General features: G+C 34.9%; 1 protein-coding gene across 2 annotated transcripts; it reads right to left on the bottom strand.

Moving 5' to 3' along the window:
- Window positions 1-474: 474 nt before the first annotated feature.
- LOC306877710 (membrane progestin receptor delta-like) lies at window positions 475-19,522 on the bottom strand. Of its 2 annotated transcripts, XM_079429631.1 has the most exons (9): window positions 19,288-19,494; window positions 17,315-17,351; window positions 11,037-11,281; window positions 10,117-10,244; window positions 8,076-8,281; window positions 4,326-4,452; window positions 2,771-2,867; window positions 2,517-2,661; window positions 475-2,410 (listed from the first exon to the last, which is right to left on the bottom strand). In XM_079429631.1, exons 3-9 carry the CDS (start codon window positions 11,085-11,087, stop codon window positions 2,163-2,165), a joined length of 1,002 nt encoding a protein of 333 aa, XP_079285757.1. In that variant the 5' UTR covers window positions 11,088-11,281; window positions 17,315-17,351; window positions 19,288-19,494; the 3' UTR covers window positions 475-2,162. The 2 variants fall into 2 exon arrangements, with proteins under 2 accessions (XP_079285757.1, XP_079285756.1); XM_079429630.1 differs by lacking the exon at window positions 17,315-17,351 and having other exon boundaries at window positions 19,288-19,522.
- Window positions 19,523-21,259: the final 1,737 nt, after the last annotated feature.

Here is a 21,259-nt window from a genome sequence, read left to right as displayed (position 1 = left end):
GTATGGTTTGTTTAGATCAGACAATATTTGGCCGATATACAACTATTTGAAAATCTGGAATCTGAGGGTGCAAAAAAATCGAAATATTGAGAAAATCACCTTTAAAGTTGTCCAAATTAAGTTCTTAGCAATGCATATTACTGATTAACATTAAGTTTTGATATATTTACAGTAGGAAATTTACAAAATATCTTCATGGAACATGATCTTTACTTAATATCCTAATGATTTTTGGCATAAAAGAAAAATTGATAATTTTGACCCTTACAATGTATTTTTGGCTATTGCAACAAATATAGCCCAGCAACTTAAGACTGGTTTTGTGGTCCAGGGTCACATATTACAAAACACTTCCTAATTAAAAACATCTGTTACACAACAGAATTACAGGAACCGATTGGCTCATACACTTTTGTGTTAAGCCAATAATGCTATTTGCGTAATCGCTCTCTATTCAATGATACCACAACAGCTGTAGTGAACAATGAGTCAGTTTAATTCTAGGCTCTTACATATTTTTCACATTTCTTACAAACATATTTCAAAATTGACAATGGCAAATAAAAAGGCATTGCGATAATAATTGCATATTTTAATTCTCCGATTTAAAGGGAAGCGTTATAGTAAAAAAAAAAAACATTTCTGGAACATTTAAAAACAAAAATTAAATAATTTGAATTTCCTTGGTAATTTAAACAACAGTTTTCAAAACTGCAATACATTCATTTGGGCCAACAACCACGCAGGGATTGGGAATCCAAAACCTTTTACGTTTCATTTAAATCTAGTGCACAAAATACTATTGTGACCAGTCACATTCACATCTAAACCTCTTTGAGCAGAAGAACAGACTCCATCAGGGCTGGAGCTGGAAAAACACACACCTACTGTGAGCAGTGAGCGAGAATTTCTGCTGTCGTACTACAAATAGGCATTTAGAGAAATGCAGAATCTTTCCGCCACTAACCACTGAAGCACCTACTTTTCCTTTTTAACCCAAGATCCCTTTCATATACACCAATTAAAATACCATTACCACCAAGTGACTGACCTTTGGAGCTTGTTAGAAAAGGTTCCACGAAACTACTGCCTTTACGCAGAATTAATTGCACTGAATTATAAGCCGGCGTACCTGTCCTGGACCGCTAGGTCAGACCAAACAAAAAAAAAAACGAGTAAACTAGAAACAGATTTCTGGTTTAAGAACAGAATGCAACTAATTACATGAACAAAAAAACCTATTTCCAGTTTGCACTGGATGCACAAGTGCATTGACAAAATGCAATTACATATAAAAACCTAGTGTATCAATATAAACAGAGTGTATTGTATGCCATAAGCCTGCAATGAACAAAACAATACCACAGATGTGTGACTCGACGCTGAGAAGGACACAACTCAAAACGAGAGTGAAGGACTCCAGTGCAGCCCCATATTCCCATGAGATGCAGTTTAGTGGGAGAATGATGTTTAGATGAGCTAAAACGGAAATATGTGTTTCTAAAAACTTAATTGATTAGTTACTGAACCTGTGAGATTATTCAAAGGCGTTCCATTAAATCCAAATTATAATAAAAAGGGACATTACAAATACAAGTATTTAAAGGGGCAAAGTTTCACCCACCTGCAAGTAATTTTAGATATGATACCCGCCATCATTTTTGTATATTGTGATATGCAGCACATCCTAAAATTGGACTAATCATATTAATGATGTTACTCATGATGATATTAATGCAAATATAAAATCCCTGATTAATGCTACGTAATCATTTTCCAGTTAATGTTACACAACATTAATATGCAGTAACACAAACATCATATTATTTTGATAAAAAACACCAAAACTATGTTAGAATATAACCTGCAAAAATCAATATGAGCGTCATTCAACCCTAGACCTTTCATATCGATGACTAAAAACTAAAATCAAATAACTCCCGAAAGGTCACGATTATCATAAGGGTTTTCGGCTGAGATAATAAACCGTGAGTATAAAAGACACTAGAATAAACAATCTCGAATAGCATAAACATTTAGCTTATATACTTAAGGCTTACGTTAAGGCTTATATATCAGTGAAAGTGACTGTATAAGTGCACAATCGAGCAAAATCGTCCAGAAAGGTGCACAGCGAGGTGTGGAGTGGTCAAGAAAGCTTGTTACTCCTGATGAAGGTGGGCCGAAGTGCTTTGGTGAAGTGTTCGCGGTAAACCGGCGCTAAAGATGCCGATGATGCCCAGGTTGAGCAGGACGCCCAGTACAAGAACCCCCATGGTGCCCGGAAACGAAGGTAAAGAGGAGTGCGACGTCAGCCAATCTTTGCGAGACGCCATGTCTGTCAACACTGCCTCCATCTGGAAATGGGTGCCCACCACCGCACATATGTGAAAGAGCTGGTGACTGTGACCTTGGAGGAGAGCGAGTGGAAAAAGTGGTCAAAAGAACCGCGTGACACCTGTGTGAACCATTGAAAACTAAACACGGATGACTGTAAAATCAATAAAATGAGGTACCGATGTAGTCGAAGCGTCCAGGAGCCAGTCTCTCGGGGAGGTGAGACGCAAACAGGAAGCATGTGAGGAACGCAAAGAGCAGATGGTAAGAGTGGCTGGCCAGAGCTTCACTGGGACTACAGCTCCCCCAACAGCACGACAGCAGCTACAGACACACATATGGAAAGAGAAGAGCGCATTCATATAAGAAGTGTACACAACACACATATACAACTGGCTAATTTGCACGCGCAGTGAAGTGTGACTGTACTTACACGGTAGAACAATGGGAAGCTATCAAAGAGGAAGGGGACGACAAACGCGGCCGTTCGCAAGATTTTACTTTTGTGTGGGAACTGCAACTCTACAAACCTGTTACAAAAGACAGGAAAACTCACTTAAAATATATTTGTTATAGATATATTAAAAAATGCATTCAAATATATGTTTTAAATAAATAATATTAATAATAAAATCATAAAAATGTTAAAAAAAAATATATTTTTAGATATGTTCAAAATAGCATCTTACCATACTGCAAGCTAGTAAAACACAGGAAAATGGTCACTCATTAAAAAAAAATTATATATATATATTTCTAGTTTAAAATTAAACATGTATAATATAATATATGTGAAACAGTGAATTATTTTTAAATTATATTGAATTCTAATTAAAAAATATATTAAATAAATATAAATGATTGTATTATATTAATATTTATATCAAATATTAAGACAATGGAAACATTAAACAATCATATTTACACAGTTAATATTTTATGAAGAAAATGTAAGTCATGCCAAAGTTTCAACCACGATGCTAACATATTGTAGGTGGTTGTTAGTGTGTTTTTATGTGGTTGTTAGGATACTGTTGATGGTAGGTGGTTGCAAGCCAAAAGAGCCCAAGTCCACATCTCTGATATACTCTCTTTATATATTTAACACAATATCACACAAAAAGTGGCATCTGCGATCAAGTGACGCTTGACACTTCTTGCAATGAAACTGAACCAACTGTTTTAATCTGATTTTTTTGGATATTTTAATTTTACCACATTAGAAAATCGGTTATTTACAGTTGGTTAAAGGTTTCTGTTCATAGTTCATGTTTTTAGAAATATTAAATAACAATATTTACACAGTTTTTGAACTTTATTTAGAAAATGTGAGTAGTGCTTGTTCATGCAAAAATACATATTTTAAATAAAAAATATTAATACAAATATTTAAATATTAAAAAATAATATTTACATTGTTTTTTTTTTTAGAAAATGTGTGGTGGTTAATCACACAAAAGTTGATGATACTGTATTGTGAGCGGCTTCCATGGTGGTTTTGGTCCAAAGACCCCAACCCCATGTCTCTATGATATTCTGTCTGTAAACATAGTTCCCTTCAATGTAGCTCCATGAGATGTTGTTTTGCCCATTCCTTCATCCTCCACACACAGATCTGATTGTTTAGAGGAAGTAAATCGCACAGCTCTTCTAAACAACCTGCATGATTTGAGGCATCAGAGCGAGACAAGTTATGTGCCAAAGTTTAATAATATACATCTGCAATAGTTCTGCCTGCTTAAGCGAAACTAATCAATTCACAGAATTCAACAACTAGTTAAGCACTTTTGTAAATAATTTGTTAAAATTACTGAAACCTTTTGTGCAATCAGGAATAAGGGCAAAACAAAAAAAGGTCTGTGTGTGAGAGGGACTCAAGTTATATAATGAACTCTCTATCATTCAGGCTTTGAAACGACATCTGCATTAGCTCCTGTAATCGCACACTTAGTAAATGAGTCTTAATTGCCCTCTGAATCCACTCTCACCTGGAGTAGCAGGACATGCTGGTACAAAAGAGCGAGTTGCTGACGCCGATGGTCACGAAATGCTGATGAAGCCAACTGTTTATCCAGAAGTCGGGCATCGCGTAAGAGCTGTATATGATGGCGCAGCCTGGAAAAGAGTATGGCATTTTTAAAACACTGAAACAGGGCAGAGCATTGAGGATTAATGCATGCTTTCATTTGGATATGATTCTGAGTTTTATGTTATATGATGAGGGCTTTTGATGAGGAACTCCTTTCTGAATTTAAGAAGTTTGCCAGCTTAGTGGCATCAAATCTTTGCAAGATTTCCGAGAGTACTGTTATTAGGGTGAAATTAGGTAAAATGGGCCATTTTTTCATAAAATCTTCTAGAGCAGCATTAAAATGTGCACGTTTTACATACAGCTCTTTGTGTGTTAAATCAGGTCTCTTGTATCATTTATTCTGAAAATGTCACAAAAAATGTCTAAACTGCAGATCATTTCCATTCAACACAAACATTGCAGATTAATGGAGGCTTTCGTTTGGATTTGATTCAGAGTTTTATGTTTTAGAAACTGCATAAAGCACATTCCTTGTTAGGGAACTATGTATCTAGAATAAATGAAGAAGGCTTGTTAACAGATTGAGATCTAAACAAAGTAATATTACATTTCCAAATTCCAATGGTATTTGGAGACAAAACGTGTCAAAATGTTTTTGTGTTATTTAATAAAATATCACACAAAAGTGGCATGATGCTTGCATATTTCTCAGAATTGAAACTGATTTCAGTGCATGTATTGAAATGGCTTATTACTAAAACACTTGAATTATTTCTGCAGTATGTAGTATGCATACTGTACATATGTGATCCCCCCCCCCCCAGAAATAACTGGATGAATTGTCTTAACGAATGTTTACACAAACTTGAAATGCAAATTAACTATTATTTCCAAGAAAACATTATGATACCGTAAAAACTAAAATTAAAATTAAAACTGCAATATAAAAATAAAAGCCAATTCAAGATAGTAATAAATACTATAATAGTATATAAAAAATAATGTTATTTATTTAAAAGGGACAATAAAATCTAATAAATAAAATGGTTCAAGTATTAAGTATTATTTATGTAGTCTACCATTATAGTATCTATTAATATCCTGAATTTGCTTTTATTTTTCATTTTAAATGTGCTTTTGTCATTTTTATTTTTTATATTTATATTTAGCTCTAGTTTTAATAATTTTAGTGCTTAAGCTTAAACATATTTCAGTTAGTTGCAAATATTTATAATATTTTTTTCGTTTCTTTTTTAAGTTTAGTTTTTTTTTTCATTTTCATTTTTTCCCCCAACATTTTCTGCACTACCTACATATAATTTGATAAAGTAATTGATATATGTTTGTATATTCTAAAGTCTTATTTGAGGCACTTAATAAGATTAAGTCAGATAAAATGGGCCACATTTTCATAAAATCATCTAGAGCAGCATTAAATTGTCTATGCACATTTTATAAATTAAATCAGATCTCATTTATCATTTATCTTGAGAATATGTCACAAAAAATGTCCAAGCTGGATGAATTGTCTAGACAAAGTTTACACAAAAATGTACATAAAAATGCAAATGAACCATTATTTCAAAGAAACTATTATTGTGCAATAATGTTGCATACAGTGTAATTTTTACATAAAATTATAAGAAAAATTGTAGGTGTATGGCATACACAGCACAAAAATAACATTTTGGGGGGGGTTACTGTATAAAATACCATGTTATATTGAATTTCTTCTTTTGTAGTGCTTGGCTATTGTGCCATATACAAACACACACTCACTCACATTCACTGCTGTGGACATATACAGCTATTCTGCTTTTCTCAAAGGCAGCAAGAGAGGCCATTCTTTACCACAACTGGAAAACATGACCGGAGATGGCTTCCACATATGAAAGAATAATATTTTTATTAGACTACGGGAGCTTACAAGAAAAGCTCACTGCTCTAAACTCAGGATATTGAAAAGATGACCGTACCATCATCCAGCACAGAGACTGACAGAAGTCAAATCAATGGAAATACTGCAGAAATAGGATTACTTTTCAAATATAAGTTTAAATCAATTTCCACTTGGATGAATAATCATTCTTTAATCAAGAAAATGAGTCTTTAATGTTTGAAAGGTGCATTAAATCACGCACTCAATGTAAGGTATTTACATATTTAAATTGGGCTTATATTTCACACTAGCTCTTCATAAGTGGCTCGAACAATACGTGCAGATCTTCAGCCTTCACTCTTTATCAATGCAGACTTTAAAGGTATTCTCTGGAGCCAGAGTGTTTCTTTCCTTTGAAGTCATACAATAAAATGCCAGCAGTGTGTTAGACGGCTCATTTCCCCCGAAGCTCATGCTTTCCATAACCTCACATCAACCCATCCAAGAGGCATTCATTTCTACTGCTGGCCATCGTGAAATTCTCCGACATCTCATCAGCTTTACATCAGAATTGTGTCTAGTTCAGGATTCTATATTCTGTCAAGGACCGTGGATGACAAGCAGCCCCTGGCACATTTATCACACAGTGTCATATTCATTTACATTCACGCATTTGCATTTCGTGTTTTATCCAAAGCAACTTCGAGTGCATTCAAGACATACTGTACATTTTATCAGTTCCTGCATTCTCTGGAATCAAACCCATGACCTTGGTGTTGCCAGCACTATGCTTGCTGTATTGTTTGAGGTGCATGAATGCAGTGTTGTTATTGTTAACTAAAACTATTGGAAATCATTTTGAAATCATTCAAAATAACTAAAACTGAAATAAAAATAAATTTAAGAGAATTTAAAAAAAGAGAATATAAATGGCAAAAGCACACAGCTAAATTACTAAACAAACGAAAGCCAAGTCAAGGCATTAGTAAATAATATAAAAGTATATACAAATATTTGGTTTTATTTCTAAGGGACAATAAACCTTAATACATAAAATGAAAATTAATGCAGAATTATTTATATACTATTACAATATTTATTAATATCTTGAACTGGCTTTTATTTTATATTTTTCATTTTCATTTTAGTTTACGTTTTAGTCCTTTTGCAAGTTTTTGTTTTTAAAATATTTTTATTTAGTTTTTTTATTTCATTTTAATTTTCAATCATTTTTGTGCTTCAACTTTACATATTTCAGTTAATTGACAAGGCAACATTTCTAATTTTCTTTTTAAAGTTTCTTCTAATATGTGGTTGAAATCATGCTTTTGATGAAGAACTAATTGATGAATTTGTCCAGGTTAGTGCCATCAAATCATTCTAAGTAGTAGTTGACTTTTGTATATTTTGAAAGCTTCGTTTGAGGCACTTCTTCATGGGTCACTTTTTCATAAGATCATCTAGAGCAGCATTCAATTTTTTATTTTTTTGTGTGTGTTAAATCAGGTCTCTTTTATCATTTTTGTTGAGGATATGTCACAAAAATGATGGTAGGAGGTTTTACAGTATACTGCTCTCTTTCTACGTAGGCTGTTCTTGATTAAAATAAGCTGCAGTGTGAACCATAGGTGAGGTTTTCAGTCAAAACTCTAGCTATGCATGACTAAATCTGCACGCCACTGATGTTTAAACAGGAAATATTTGATAAGAATGGCTATTGTGTCATTGTAGTAATGATAATGTGCTTATCTACCGGTCAATAGAGTTCACAGTGAAGTGTCACTCCGAACAAACAGGACAGAATCACCCATGAGAACCGCAGCGTACCGAGACTGTAGAGGCTGAGCGCGCCGTAGTCGAAGAAGTAGCAGATGTGACGAGCCTCGGCCGACATGGTGCTGAAGATGTGAGCGCAGCTGGAGGTGAAGGGGTACAGGCAGATCAGAAGCATGTAGACGAGCAGCGGCCAGGTGTAGCTGTCCATCAGGAAGTCCAGAGAGAAGCACAGCACGCTGAACCGCCACAGGAAGTACCTAGAACAGCACAGCTCCGGTCATACACAGGGAATTTATGTCTTGTGTGAGGAACGTAGTGCACGACTCTGAATAACCGACTTCACTACCATTCAAAGAAATTAGCAGTTTTATTTAGCATTAAATTGATCAAAAGTGTCAGTAAAGACATTTATAATGTTACAAAAAAATTATATTTCAAATAAATGCAGTTCTTTTAAACTTTCCACTCATCATAGAAACCTGAAAAAAAAATATTTAAAGCAGCTGAACAGTTTTCAACATCATTGATAATAACAATAAATGTTTCTTGAGCACCAAAACAGCAAATGATTTCTGAAGGATCATGTGACACTGACGACTGGAGTAATGATGTTGAAAATTCAGCTTTGCATAACAGGAATAAATTAATTTGTTAGTTATTAGTAGTGATCGACCGATATTAAGTTTTTATAACCGATATCAGTTATTTGCATGTTTATGTGCCTGATAACCGATATGCAGAACCGATATTTATTTACTGTTAAAAAGTAAATAAATGACTGCGTAAAGTTTGTCCATACTTCACTTTGGTTTTTCCTCCTTTCAGTCAAAAAAATGTTTTAAGAATTAGCAGTCTTTCATGTTAAATTGAATCTTCATATTACAACAATAAAAAACATTTTATTTATAAAAAGCATCAGCAGCAACACTAATATTAGCAGTAAGCAAAATAAATGTAGAATGTCTAATGGAGAAAATAAATAAAAGGACAGGAGTTATATCAACTTCATTTTTAACTACAGTTTTAGTAGTATTTTTTATTATGTATTATTTAATTCATGCAAAGTTACGTTTTTATTGGGACAGGGCTTGACAGATTATCTTATTTTATTTCTCAGAGCCAATACCTACATATCAGGTATTTATGTAATACATCTAATTTGTGCATTAATAGCTGTTATGCTAAATAAAGTTTACTAATCAAGTACCTGCACGCCGTTGTTGTTGTCTCGTCTCCCCTAAGACGCACTGCAATGGCGATCCTGCGCGCAATTCTCAAAACACCCACAAGATGGCAGCATTTATCGGTGAATCAGATATTACAAAACCGATATCCAATTATGGTAAAATGCTTAAATATCGGGGGGGGGGGGGGGGGGGGGGGGGTTCGATATCGGTCGATCTCTAGTTATTAGTTAAAGTAGTTACAGGTGCATCCTGGCCCGTCAACCGTCTCGCGGGTGCAGAACTCGATCGCTCCTCGACGCTCCCTTCCTGGACCCACGAGGACACCAGTGTGCATGCACGGGGAAGAGACTGGTCTCTCGAGGAGAGGCACGCTCGGCATTTAAACAGCGGCGGTGATGAGGCTCTATTCTGATCAGGTGTGCCTCATCACACGCCGCCAGCCCTGGCTGTTTCAGGGCCCCTCCTCTCTCACACACTCACTCCCGTCGGGAGCCTGGTGAAGGGCGGCGAATACGGGACGGGGTGGTGATGATAATAAAGGGGGAGGCAGCCTACTCGTCACAATATATTAAATGTATTTTAAATATAACTTTAATAACTTTTACATTCATTTTTATATTATATATAGAATTTTGTATTATATTATATAAATAGATTAATAGTTTTCTTTTCAACTCAAACGTTTCATCATGTGATGTTGTTTCTGCACTGATGTCGCAATATATATACGAATATACTTTTCAAGTAAAGTGTTTAGTGCTTGTAAAATCCGATATGGCATAAAAGTGTCTGCTTATAAGCTGGATCCTGATTGCATAATGAAGCAGCTCAACCAAAGCTTCAAAGCTGACAACCTACTAGTTCTGGCACTAAAAAGGCATCACATGTTTAACTAGGCGCTTTACCAGGTCGGCAGGAAATGGGTCCAGATATTGACCGTCTCGTTGGTCATTTGAAAACTGCTGAGAATGCAGTCCAGGGCTGAGCTCCTGGGATGACGGTAGCCGGACATGATGCCGTCCTCTCGAAACACCTGCAAAAATGCACACAGACATCTAAAACAAATGAAAACATCTACACTGTAAAAAAACAACAACACGATCAACAAGTCATGACAACATATGTTTTGTCATTACCTCACGCTTACAATATGTCATACATACTAAATACATTTTGACAATGCATGCTACAATGTTGACAGTGCAGCCAATGCAAAATACAATAAAGAATTCATATGTACAAATATAAAAAAATAGTGATGAGCAACAATATTCACCTATCCTGGTCACACTATCCATGAACATTTGTGAGTGTTGATTCATTATGATTCATAGCTATTTTTCTTTCTACTATTTCAAATAATCCAGAAATTATTAAACAAATCGAATGATATAAAAAGCACAAAATAGTATAATAAAATATAGTTTTAATAAAATCTGTATTTTGCCAGTGTTATTTTAATATTATTATAGTATTTATTACTACTAAAACATACTTCTAAACCTCTTTTTTTCTGTTCCACAAAAGAAAGAAAGAAAGAAAAAGGGTTTAGAACAACATTTTTAGGTGAGCTATTGCTTTAATATTCTGAATGCAAGTCATTCATCTGATGTAATCTTACTGAAACTCTGCTGGAATTTCTTTAAGAAAGATTTTAGCAGAACTGAAATCTGTGACTTGCACTGTCTGGTGCTGCTCATTTGGTCTGTAACTTTTAAGTACATGCAGGATTTCCCAGGGATTTCCCTTCAAGGGGAACTGAACTGCAACAATAAACGGTTTCAAGCACGCTCTTTCTACGTCAAACAGATACTCCCTTCCTCACCTTTGGCACCTGGTGGATGTCAAAGAGCTGCGGAAGTCTGAGGCTCAGCATGTCTGCGGGCAGGCGCAGCACTCCCCTCCCTCTCTGACAGGCCTGATTGAGTCTCTCCTTGCCTCCTCGACACAGGACGCACCACAGCGGACACTCCAGACCCCGGGACGGGCCCCCTTCCCCGGCCTCCCACCTCACACACTGAGCCCAGCCCCAACCATGACCCTCTCCAGCCCCCCGCCACACAGGAAACACTGCAGAGAAACACACACACACACAGACACAATGAAGATTTGACCCATATGCAGTAAAAAGAAAGCTGGATTACTGCTGAAAACTCACTTAATAAGCCTTGAATAAGTGATTTTGCTTCAAGACCCAGATTTTGCATTGGGAACTTGGAACACAGTGCTAAAAATGTCTTGAAATGTATTAATATTACTATAAACTCCACAGGCTCAACAATATGGAAAACATAACACAGGAAGAATATAGTAAAATCAAATGATTTGCTTGTTTAGGTGCGTCCCAAATCACGTACTTATGCACTATTCTATGCTGTTTTGTAATATGAATAGTGCGAGTATGAGTAGTGTTTAAAGTGCACTTTAAATACCCGGATGATGCACTTAAATAACCAAAAAAATGAAGTGTGGAATGTTGGACACTTTCATGGACTCAACTGTTGCAAATTTAATTACTCGATTATTAATGACAAAATAACCTTATAAAATTCATACACTACATGGTTGAGTACATAAGTACATAGTGTACAGTGCATCATTTGGGATGCAGTTTTTGTTTGTTTTAAATTAATACTTTTTTTCAGCAAGAATGCATTTAATTAATCAAAAGTGACAATAAAGACATTTAAGGTTTTAAATAAATTCTGTACTTTCTATGCCTGAAAAAAAGATCATAGTTTCCACAAAAAAAGTCAGAACAACTGTTTTCACTTAATAATAAGAAGAAATGTTTCTTGAGAACGGTTTCTATTAGAATAATGAATGAAGCTGAAAATTCAGCTTTGCATCAAAGAAATAAAATTCAACAGACAACTGTTTTTGAAAATTGTAATAATATTTCAGAATTTTACTGTATTTTTAATCAAATAGGCCTAATTGTAGCCTTGGTGAGCATAAGAGGCTTCTTTCAAAAATAATATAAAATCCTAAAGTTTTTAACATTTATTTAATTATTACTTATTTTCATTCATTTACATTATAATTTAAAAGTGAACTTTATGCACAGAATAGACAGAACCTACGTCATTTGGAGTATGGGATGTTGTATCTCACAATGCAATGCACTTGACATTTCATTTCCAGTGAGACAAAAGACAAACATGCAAAATACAGCTTCTTGCCTGAGTTTAAAGACTTTTGTACACAAATTGATTACAAATGTAATATAACTCCAGAGATGAAAACTAGACACTGAATTACACATGCAATGGCATGACATACATAATCAGTTCAGAAGGTTTTACCATTGCATTCTGTTCCGCATCTCTGGAGAAAAACAAAACCAGCTTTAACACTCAAATCAGACTCAGATATTTCATCATCACACACACACCCCGGGGCCTCCCGTTTGACTCTTTCAACCAATAGCAGGGAACATAACTTGGCATGTTGGTGACATTGCATGATACTGTTACATGCAAACATTTTTGCATGCACACAACCACTAAGCAATAAAGCCATTCTCTGGAAGCTGAAGTTCAACTGTTTAGCTGTAAGTACCTGCCTCTATAAAGGGGTCCGTACTTTGCTTTGCACAGGGGCCGATTCTTTGAAACTAGAACAGAATGTTCTTTGTGAGGGGCACAGAGTTGACTGTTACAAGCGGAGCTGTATGAAAATGAGCATGCTTTCTCCACATGGACAAACAGCAGTCTAAACAAAGCAGATGGAAATGCTTGACCAATGCCTCCACATTAGAGCCCTTCCTTACTGTATGCAGTTACTCTGTGGATTTGAATAAAGAGACTGATATTAGATATTAAACCCATTCTCTCTTAATATTTTTCAGCTCTTACAATGCAGTACGTATCAGTAGTTATAGAGCTATTTGCTCCGGATGGCTTAAAAGAGTGGTATTTTTTAATTAGTAAACCATCATTTATGTCATCAATGTTTTACACTAAATATAAATAAATTGTGATAAACAGCAATAATTGCCTATACTGTTCATCACAATCTTTTATACAACTGAAACATTTTTACAGAGACGGACATTTGTAAGTGTTGAATGTTAATTCCTTGAAACAACCTATTTCAATTTCAAATTTCAATGTATCAAACTAATATTTTTTGCTACCGTTTAAATTCTCTTGTAAAACAAATCAAATGATATGGCTCTTAATATTTAAAACAATATATAAATAAATAATTAATAAGTATAAAAATCAGCATGTCAGTAAGAGTCATTTTAAAACTATTATCATTTTTAATATTTTATTTTACTATTATAAAAATATACTGTTTTTATATTTAAATATTTTTTTATTTTATTTCGTTTAAATTTTAAGTTTTAGTAATTTTATGTAATAACTGTCATTTGTTTTTTTAAATGTTTGAATAAATTAAAGCTAAATATATTTTTGTTTTAGTTTTTGTAACTTTAATATGTCAACTTATTGTCCAGATGTTAACTCATTTACTGTAGTTAGTCGCCAAGGCAACCTTTCTAATTTTTCATTTAAAGGGGTCATATGATGTGATTTCAAGTTTTCCTTTCTCTTTGGAGTGTTACAAGCTGTTCATGCATAGATAAGATCCCTGAAGTTCCAAAGACTAAAGTCTCAAAACCAAAGAGATATTCTTTATAAAGTTAAGACTTGTCCACGCCCTCCTAAAACAGCTCATTTAAACACGCCCCCACATGTTTACGTCACGATGTGGGGAGATTTTCACAACACCGCCCAAACGTATAAATGCAAAGAAAGGGGGCGTGATTTTTATTCTCGCTGTAGTATTGTTGCTGCCGCCGGTGCCATGTCCTGGAGACACTGTGAAAGCGAAACTACTTTGTTTCGGATTCCAAAAGAGGACACAACTAGAAATCAGTGGTTAAGTTGTCTTTACAACACTGTTCCAGAGCAGTACAATGCAAATATTCGAATGTGTATGGCGCAATTTACGGAGGACTATTTTCTGAACCTGGCAGCAGGCGTAGTAGCCTACAATGCTGGCTGGCTCAAAGGCTGTTTCTATAAAGTGGGGCAATTCCAACTTTGCAAGGACAGTCTGGCGCTTCTGACTCACAGCCTGTAAGTACATTTCTGCCACTGACGATTCAAACGCGTGTTTTGAGCAGTGTAGAGTAGCTCTTGTTGTTTGTCGTTTCTCCGATCACAAATGCAGACATGGTAGACAGTATAAGTCATTATAGTCAGTAATTATGTCCCCACTGGATGCAACAAATGCCTCGTTTGTAATGGGTTTTATTGCTTTAGTCTCGTCGTATATATATACAGTGCCCTCCAAAAGTATTGGAACAGTACAGACAAAATTGCTCTGTTGGCTGTGGAGTCAAGACATTTACCAATATGATTAAAAGATGAATATGAGACAAAACTACTGAATGTCACATTTTATTATTGGGTGATTCAACACATACATGTTTTACCAGCTAAGAAGTTCAGCACTTTTAGAGTTTCATCCCTCTATCTGATGTGAGCATAAGTATTGGAGCAGTTGCCTCACAGGTCTTTCTAAGAGATCAGTTGTGTCCTGTTGCATTAATTCTTCAGATATTAAAAGCAGGGAATGTGTCGGATCAGTTATATCCATTACTTCTGTATTCTGAATCTTGCATTCGATGATGACACACACAAACCAGGATGAAGATGAGGGAGCTGACTTTGAGAGAAAAGCAAGCAATTTGGATGCTAAAAGAAAAGAGGAAGTTAGTTAGAGCTCTAGCAAAAACAAAGGGCATGGAGAAATCAAGAGTTTGGAAACCACCAGCGACACCAGCAACCAACAACGACCTGATCGGCTGAGAAAACAACAGTAGTTGATGACAGACAAATCATAAAAGCTGTGAAAATGAATCCTAAAAGACGTATCTGTAAAATCACCAACAACTTCCAGAAAGCTGGGGTGATGCTCTGACAATCTACTGTCCTCAGGAGACTTTGACACAGAATTACAGATGCTACACAGCAAGATGCAAACCTCTGACCAGCACCAAAAATAGAAAGGCAAGATTAGAGTTTGCAAAAAAGCACAAAGGTGAGCCAGAAGAGTTTTGGAACTGTGTTTATGCACCGATGAGTTGCTTTAATAGGAATCAATCTATATAGTGTTTTATTTTTATATTTGTTCATTCAATTTCTTGAATGCTCCTGCTAAATATGAATATTGTACCTGAAAATAAAACACTGTTTGTTTTATTGTATATTATGTGTATTTGTAATGTGTATCTTTGTTCTTATTCTTTAATAATGATAAAGATTTTGATCTTCGCCCACTTTGGCCTAAATATCCACCATCCTTTTTTATATTTTGTAACCTTGAAAGGATTTGTCTGTATAATAGGGAAATTAGTTTGGCTGTACTGCTCAGACAAAATAATAAAAACAACATGACAAAGAATCGTGATAAAATCGTGAAATTTAAAAAAAAAAACGTGATATGATATTTTTGCCATATTGCCCACCCCTAAGTCTGACTATCTAAATCCCATGAGACTCCAAACTGAGACTAAACAAGAGGAGCAGATGAGCTCAGCTGAAGCTGCTGATGTGTGTCCACCAACTGAGACCAACGACAGAGTTGTTATTGTCACTCAATTCATTTTCTGACATATTTCAGAACGAAACGGGATATACAAAAACAGGACATTTTATCCATCAGGAATTGATTGGATTGTGAAAATCAACATTATGTACAAGAATGAAGCCAGATGGTTGGAAGAAGGCTTAGTGGACCAAAACAAAACAAAACTAACTAAATTTTCACTAAATGAACACTAGGAAGAATGGTATGGGTAAGTATGTATAGTAAGGGTACTTTCCAAGAATATGCACCAATATGACGATGCAAAACTATTTACCCACATACAAATCACCTTTAAAATCTTTCGATTATACTGGTTAGATTTTGTTTTTGCTCATCAAGGCTGCAATTATTTGATCAAAAATACAGAAAAAAACTGTAATTTTGTGAAATATTATTACAACTGAAAATAACCGTTTTCTATTTTTAAAATGTAATTTATTCCTGTGGTGCAAAGCTGAATTTTCAGCATCATTACTTCAGTCTTCAATGTCACATGATCCTTCAGAAACATTCTAATATGCTGATTTACTGCTCAAGAAACATTATCAATTTTGAAAACAGTTGTTCTTTAATGCATGAAAAACATTTGCACTCATTTTTGCTAGAAACTCCATTTTAGAAACACAATCTAAAATGGTGTTTTTCCAAGTAAAACTGGATATTCAAAAATATGATAAATAAGGTGAGACTTACAGAACAAGGTGAAGTGATGTCAGCTGATTATTAAAATTGTTTAACATGCAGTCTAAGTTAATTTGATGAAATTTTCACAACATGCACTGATTAATTGTTGACACCAGGAATGTGCATTAAAAAGATAAATAGGTTTAATTTTGATTTCATGTTTGCTCACAAACTATTGCATGATCCAAACCGGAACAAATCAGACGAAGACAGATGCTTAACGACCTTGCTTGTGCATCTCTCGCTCCACATCTCACCCTCTTCAGTAATTCTGACATTCTTTCTCTGGCTCGTGATTGTGTCACAAGATCTGCCTCAATGGACGTCTTTATCACTGCATGTTGACAATAGAGTGCCTATATGCTTGCAGCCTGTATGTGCACATTCTGTTGGGCACACATGTATCTGCAGAATGCATACGGACACTATCTCAGGCTCTAAGCATTCCACTGTCATGTTAATGCACGATCATGGGATGAGCTTGTCTGGCTACCACCTACACACACACACACAAGACTAACAATTATGCAAATGGCTATACTGGGAGAACAGGAAATTTCCACAAAGTTCGAACCAAAACAATTCAAGCAGTCATTACGTTTTTCAAGAAACAGATTTCTACTATCCAAATCTGTTTTGGAAGTTCTGTGTAACATTTTAATTTTGCCTGAGGCTTTTTCTTGAAAACGAAAGCTTTTAATGCTACCAAGCAAAAAGCACCTTACATACATTATAACTTTTTCTTTTATGAGCTTAAATGTACAGTAAAAAGACATGCACTTCATTAAAGGGACGGTTTACCCAAAAACTCACCCTCAAGTTGTTCCAAACCTGTATGAGTTTCTTTCACCTGTTGAACACAAAAGAAGTTATTTTGAAGAATGTTGGTGATCAAACAGGTTACGGTCATACTTCCAGTATGGGGGAAAAAAATACTATGAAAGTCAATGGCTACCGTCAACTCTTTGGTGATCAACATTCTTCAAAATACCTTCTTTTGTGTTTAGCAGAAAAAAGAAACTCATACAGATTTGGAACAAGTGGATTACATTTTTGGGTGAAAATATCCCTTTAACCGAATTAAAATCCATTTTGTAACTTAAATATTAATTTATAGGTAAATACTGATATATAGGAGAACAAAGTGCCATATACACAAATAGAAAACACCTTCATGGTAACACACGTCTCTAAAATAAAATAATAAACATACATTTTACACCATGTAACATAAAACCCAAATCTACATAACTGATAGCAATAGGAAGAAACGTAATTAACCAAAACCAAAAATCAATAAACTGTACATTAAACAGTATTTTACTGTAAAATGATATGAACTGTCTTGTTAGATCTATTATAGTATTTCACAATATATAGTAAGGGAATTTGTAACCTTATAAACTTGTTAACCATTTAACAGGTCTTTAATCTTTAAAATTACAATAGTTTTTATAGAGACTAGTAAGCAAACACCGGCAACAACTGAGAACTTCTGACAAGCACCCAGAACACTGTAATATAGAATTTGAAATCTGCTTTAGGAGCCAAACTTTAAATTAAAATACTTCTTTTTGGATGCATTTTCTGGATTTGAAGCAAACAAGGCCTGTGCAAACGTCACTGATGCAATGATGCTGACTTTAAGACAAACTAATTATTTTCCACATAACTTCACTTCTTGCAATTCGTACAAAGACAATAAGCCAATTATTTAATTTGGCAAACAGCATGTTTTTATAATAACATGCTTAAAGTGATATAAATGACATAATTGTCCTTTTTGGGTATCTATCCCTTTAAGCTTACTATTTCTCAAACAGTATAAATGGATCTGCATACAGTACATGACAATATATAGATGCTCTTATATTTTAGGAGAGGGGTCCCTCACAAGCGATCACCATATTTAGTAGTCCTTGCCATCTAAAAAAAATTAACAAAGGTCAAAAAAGCAATTACTACAGAAAGCCATTGATCAAACACTTTTAGTTTTTTTTTTACATCCAAAAATACTGCATTAATAAAGTTCTAGACTCACACAACGGGTACAAAAGAAGCACATACATGTCACTTTCTTCATATCTTCTGGTGGAAACGTGCTCAGGAGGGCGTCCAGCACAGAAAGAGACCAAGACAGGCTGGTGCTGTCAGTTCTACAGTGCTGAGGGTCTGGAAGAGGCCCTGTATTACTTACAGATGCCTGTTCACGTGGACTAATGTAGGCTACTGGATAGACTACGTTCCATGTGTGTTCGAGGAAAAGACAGGCAGTTCTGCAAAAGCAACTCTCCCACCATGCATGCTATATATATATATATACTGTCTCTCACCCATAGGGAGGTGCTCAATGTCAACTCAACACTTGCACAATTCACAAAATGCCAAACTCATTTCCTCAACTTAAGAAACCACTGCTTATAACTCTTTGATCTGCTCTCCAGAACTTGAACTTGAACATTGAAACTCAACACAACAACATCTAATCCATCACCCTGATGTTGATACATGACACTTCCACTTTTGCTTCGCCAGAATGACATATTTGCAATGAGTTTGTGTGAGATTTTAGGTTTTGGTGAAGTTCACTGCCTCTGCGTTGTAATATAAAGTCATGACATCGTCACTGAAAACATATTTTCATAACATTCCTTCATATAACTTTCGAAGAACTCGTTTGAAAGTTCAATTCAGCAAATGCATGGACAGGTTCCATGCATAGCAACAATTCAGACACTGCGGATTAAAATGACAACATAAAGCAAGAGAAAATCGAAGGTCCAAACCTTTGAGCTTGATCTGGTCTAAGAGATCATTTGCGCGTGCCAGCTGGAGATGTAAGGTCGCCAGTTTGGGTTCAGAAGAGTTACAGAAATTGGGGAAAAAGCGCGAAATAACTACAGTTCCATGGCAGAACTAGGTCATAAAGTTAGCGGACAGCCCGGAGAATCATTCGGGCTTCGTGTGTCCCTCACATTCCCAGGGAAAGCAACACAACCAGCAGTGGAAATCCCTCCCTCCGCAGCGCGCACGAGCATTCTCTCATTGGATGGAGACATGAAAAGCAGCCTGTGTTTAGAATCAGGAGAGCAGCCAGAACAAAGGCACGAAACCCGTTCGACCGCTTTTCGCGTTCCTCGTTCTGTTTCAAAGAACGCAAAGTTCTAAGAAGAAAAAATGCAAATATGCGCCTTGACAATTTATAATATGTAGAGTGCTTCATTTTATTAAATTTTTTGTGTGTGCAAATGTTATAATGAAAAATTAAAAATATGCATTTTTCAAAAAAATGTAAAAGATAAATTTTTCAATAAATAATATTTTATTCGGGTATTTCATTGAGTGCTATTCTTCCGCAGGCACCGTATTTATTTTAATTAAATTAATTTTACTTTTATATTTTTTTGACTGGCATTTAACATTTATATTACCATATTTAGTTAGTCATGCCATTAATAGCCTAATGATAATTATAAAGATGAAAAGAAAGGGAAATAAAACAATTACACAACAATAACTATATATGCAAATATTAAACGAGAAGAAAGTCATCATCAGTGAATGGATTTGCAAATACTTTGGGATGGGATTGGCCTAAATAAAATAATTTATTGTAGTCATACAGCATAATATTTATGTTCTTGAAAATGAGCTATACAACTAAAATTTTGTTTAGGTACAATAATAATAATAATAATGTATTTTAAAATTATATTTAAGGTGAAAGACACATTTTTTAGGTACAAGAAATGAACCAAATTATTATTATTAATAATATATATATATATATATATATATATATATTAGGTGAAAGACAAATAATGAACTGAAACAAATATTGTATAGACCATTTGTATTGATTCTGATGAATTAAGCTATTTTCCCACAAGTATGTTAAGTATGTTGATTGTTGATAGTAATCTCTGATGATTCTGATGATGTGATCATCCTCGTTCAGTTTTCAGTTGTGGTATCATCTTCCCATCCTCCATTCCACTGAAACCCCAGGGTAAATTTGGTCATCGGACCAGACTGCAAATCATTCTCCCCAATAAGTGGGGCAAAGCCGGGCATTCTTTGACACTGGCGCTGGGGTCTTTGCCAGAGAACAGGCCATAATGCCACAATGAGATCTCGGCAGAGGGCCCAGAGCGGCTGGGGCACGAGACACTGAATATAGTTGAATGAGGACACAGAGACCTACTTACACCAACTAGATACTGAGAGACAGACCCCGTAAGAACGAGAAGGACTGGGGTATGGTGTATTTGCTGCTAGAAATCCCCTGGTATTTTTATAGTATCCCATCACAAATTACACATATTTTTTATTTTTTTTTTAGTCCCAAACTATCTAGCATCTGCTGATTGATAAAGTAGGACTAATTAATTCAGATTCATTTAGTTCATTAGACTTGCAAACTCATTGTAACCATGCTTATTGTAGCTTTTTACATTATATTTTGATGTTAACATAATTTACATTGTACTTGTTTATTGCCAAACAATTATATATACTACTAATTTCTATATATAGTTTTATTTTAGTCTCATTGATATACTATTACTGGATTTTGAATTACATTTTCATTGAATTTCAGTTTTAAAGTTTTATTAATTTTGTTGTGTTTTAGTTTTGTTCATTTTATAATGTTATACTTAAACTGAGAAAAAGTAGAAATGTCGGCAAGATTTTTTTTAATTGTTTTTACCTTTTATTTCAGTAAATATTTGATGGCAGTTCATTTTATTTAACTTA

Source organism: Barbus barbus (genome assembly GCF_936440315.1).
Source record: "Barbus barbus genome assembly, chromosome: 12".
NCBI lineage: Eukaryota > Metazoa > Chordata > Actinopteri > Cypriniformes > Cyprinidae > Barbus > Barbus barbus.
The sequence above is the reverse complement of the archived record's forward strand: the minus strand, read 5'-3'. Positions and strand labels throughout refer to the sequence as shown.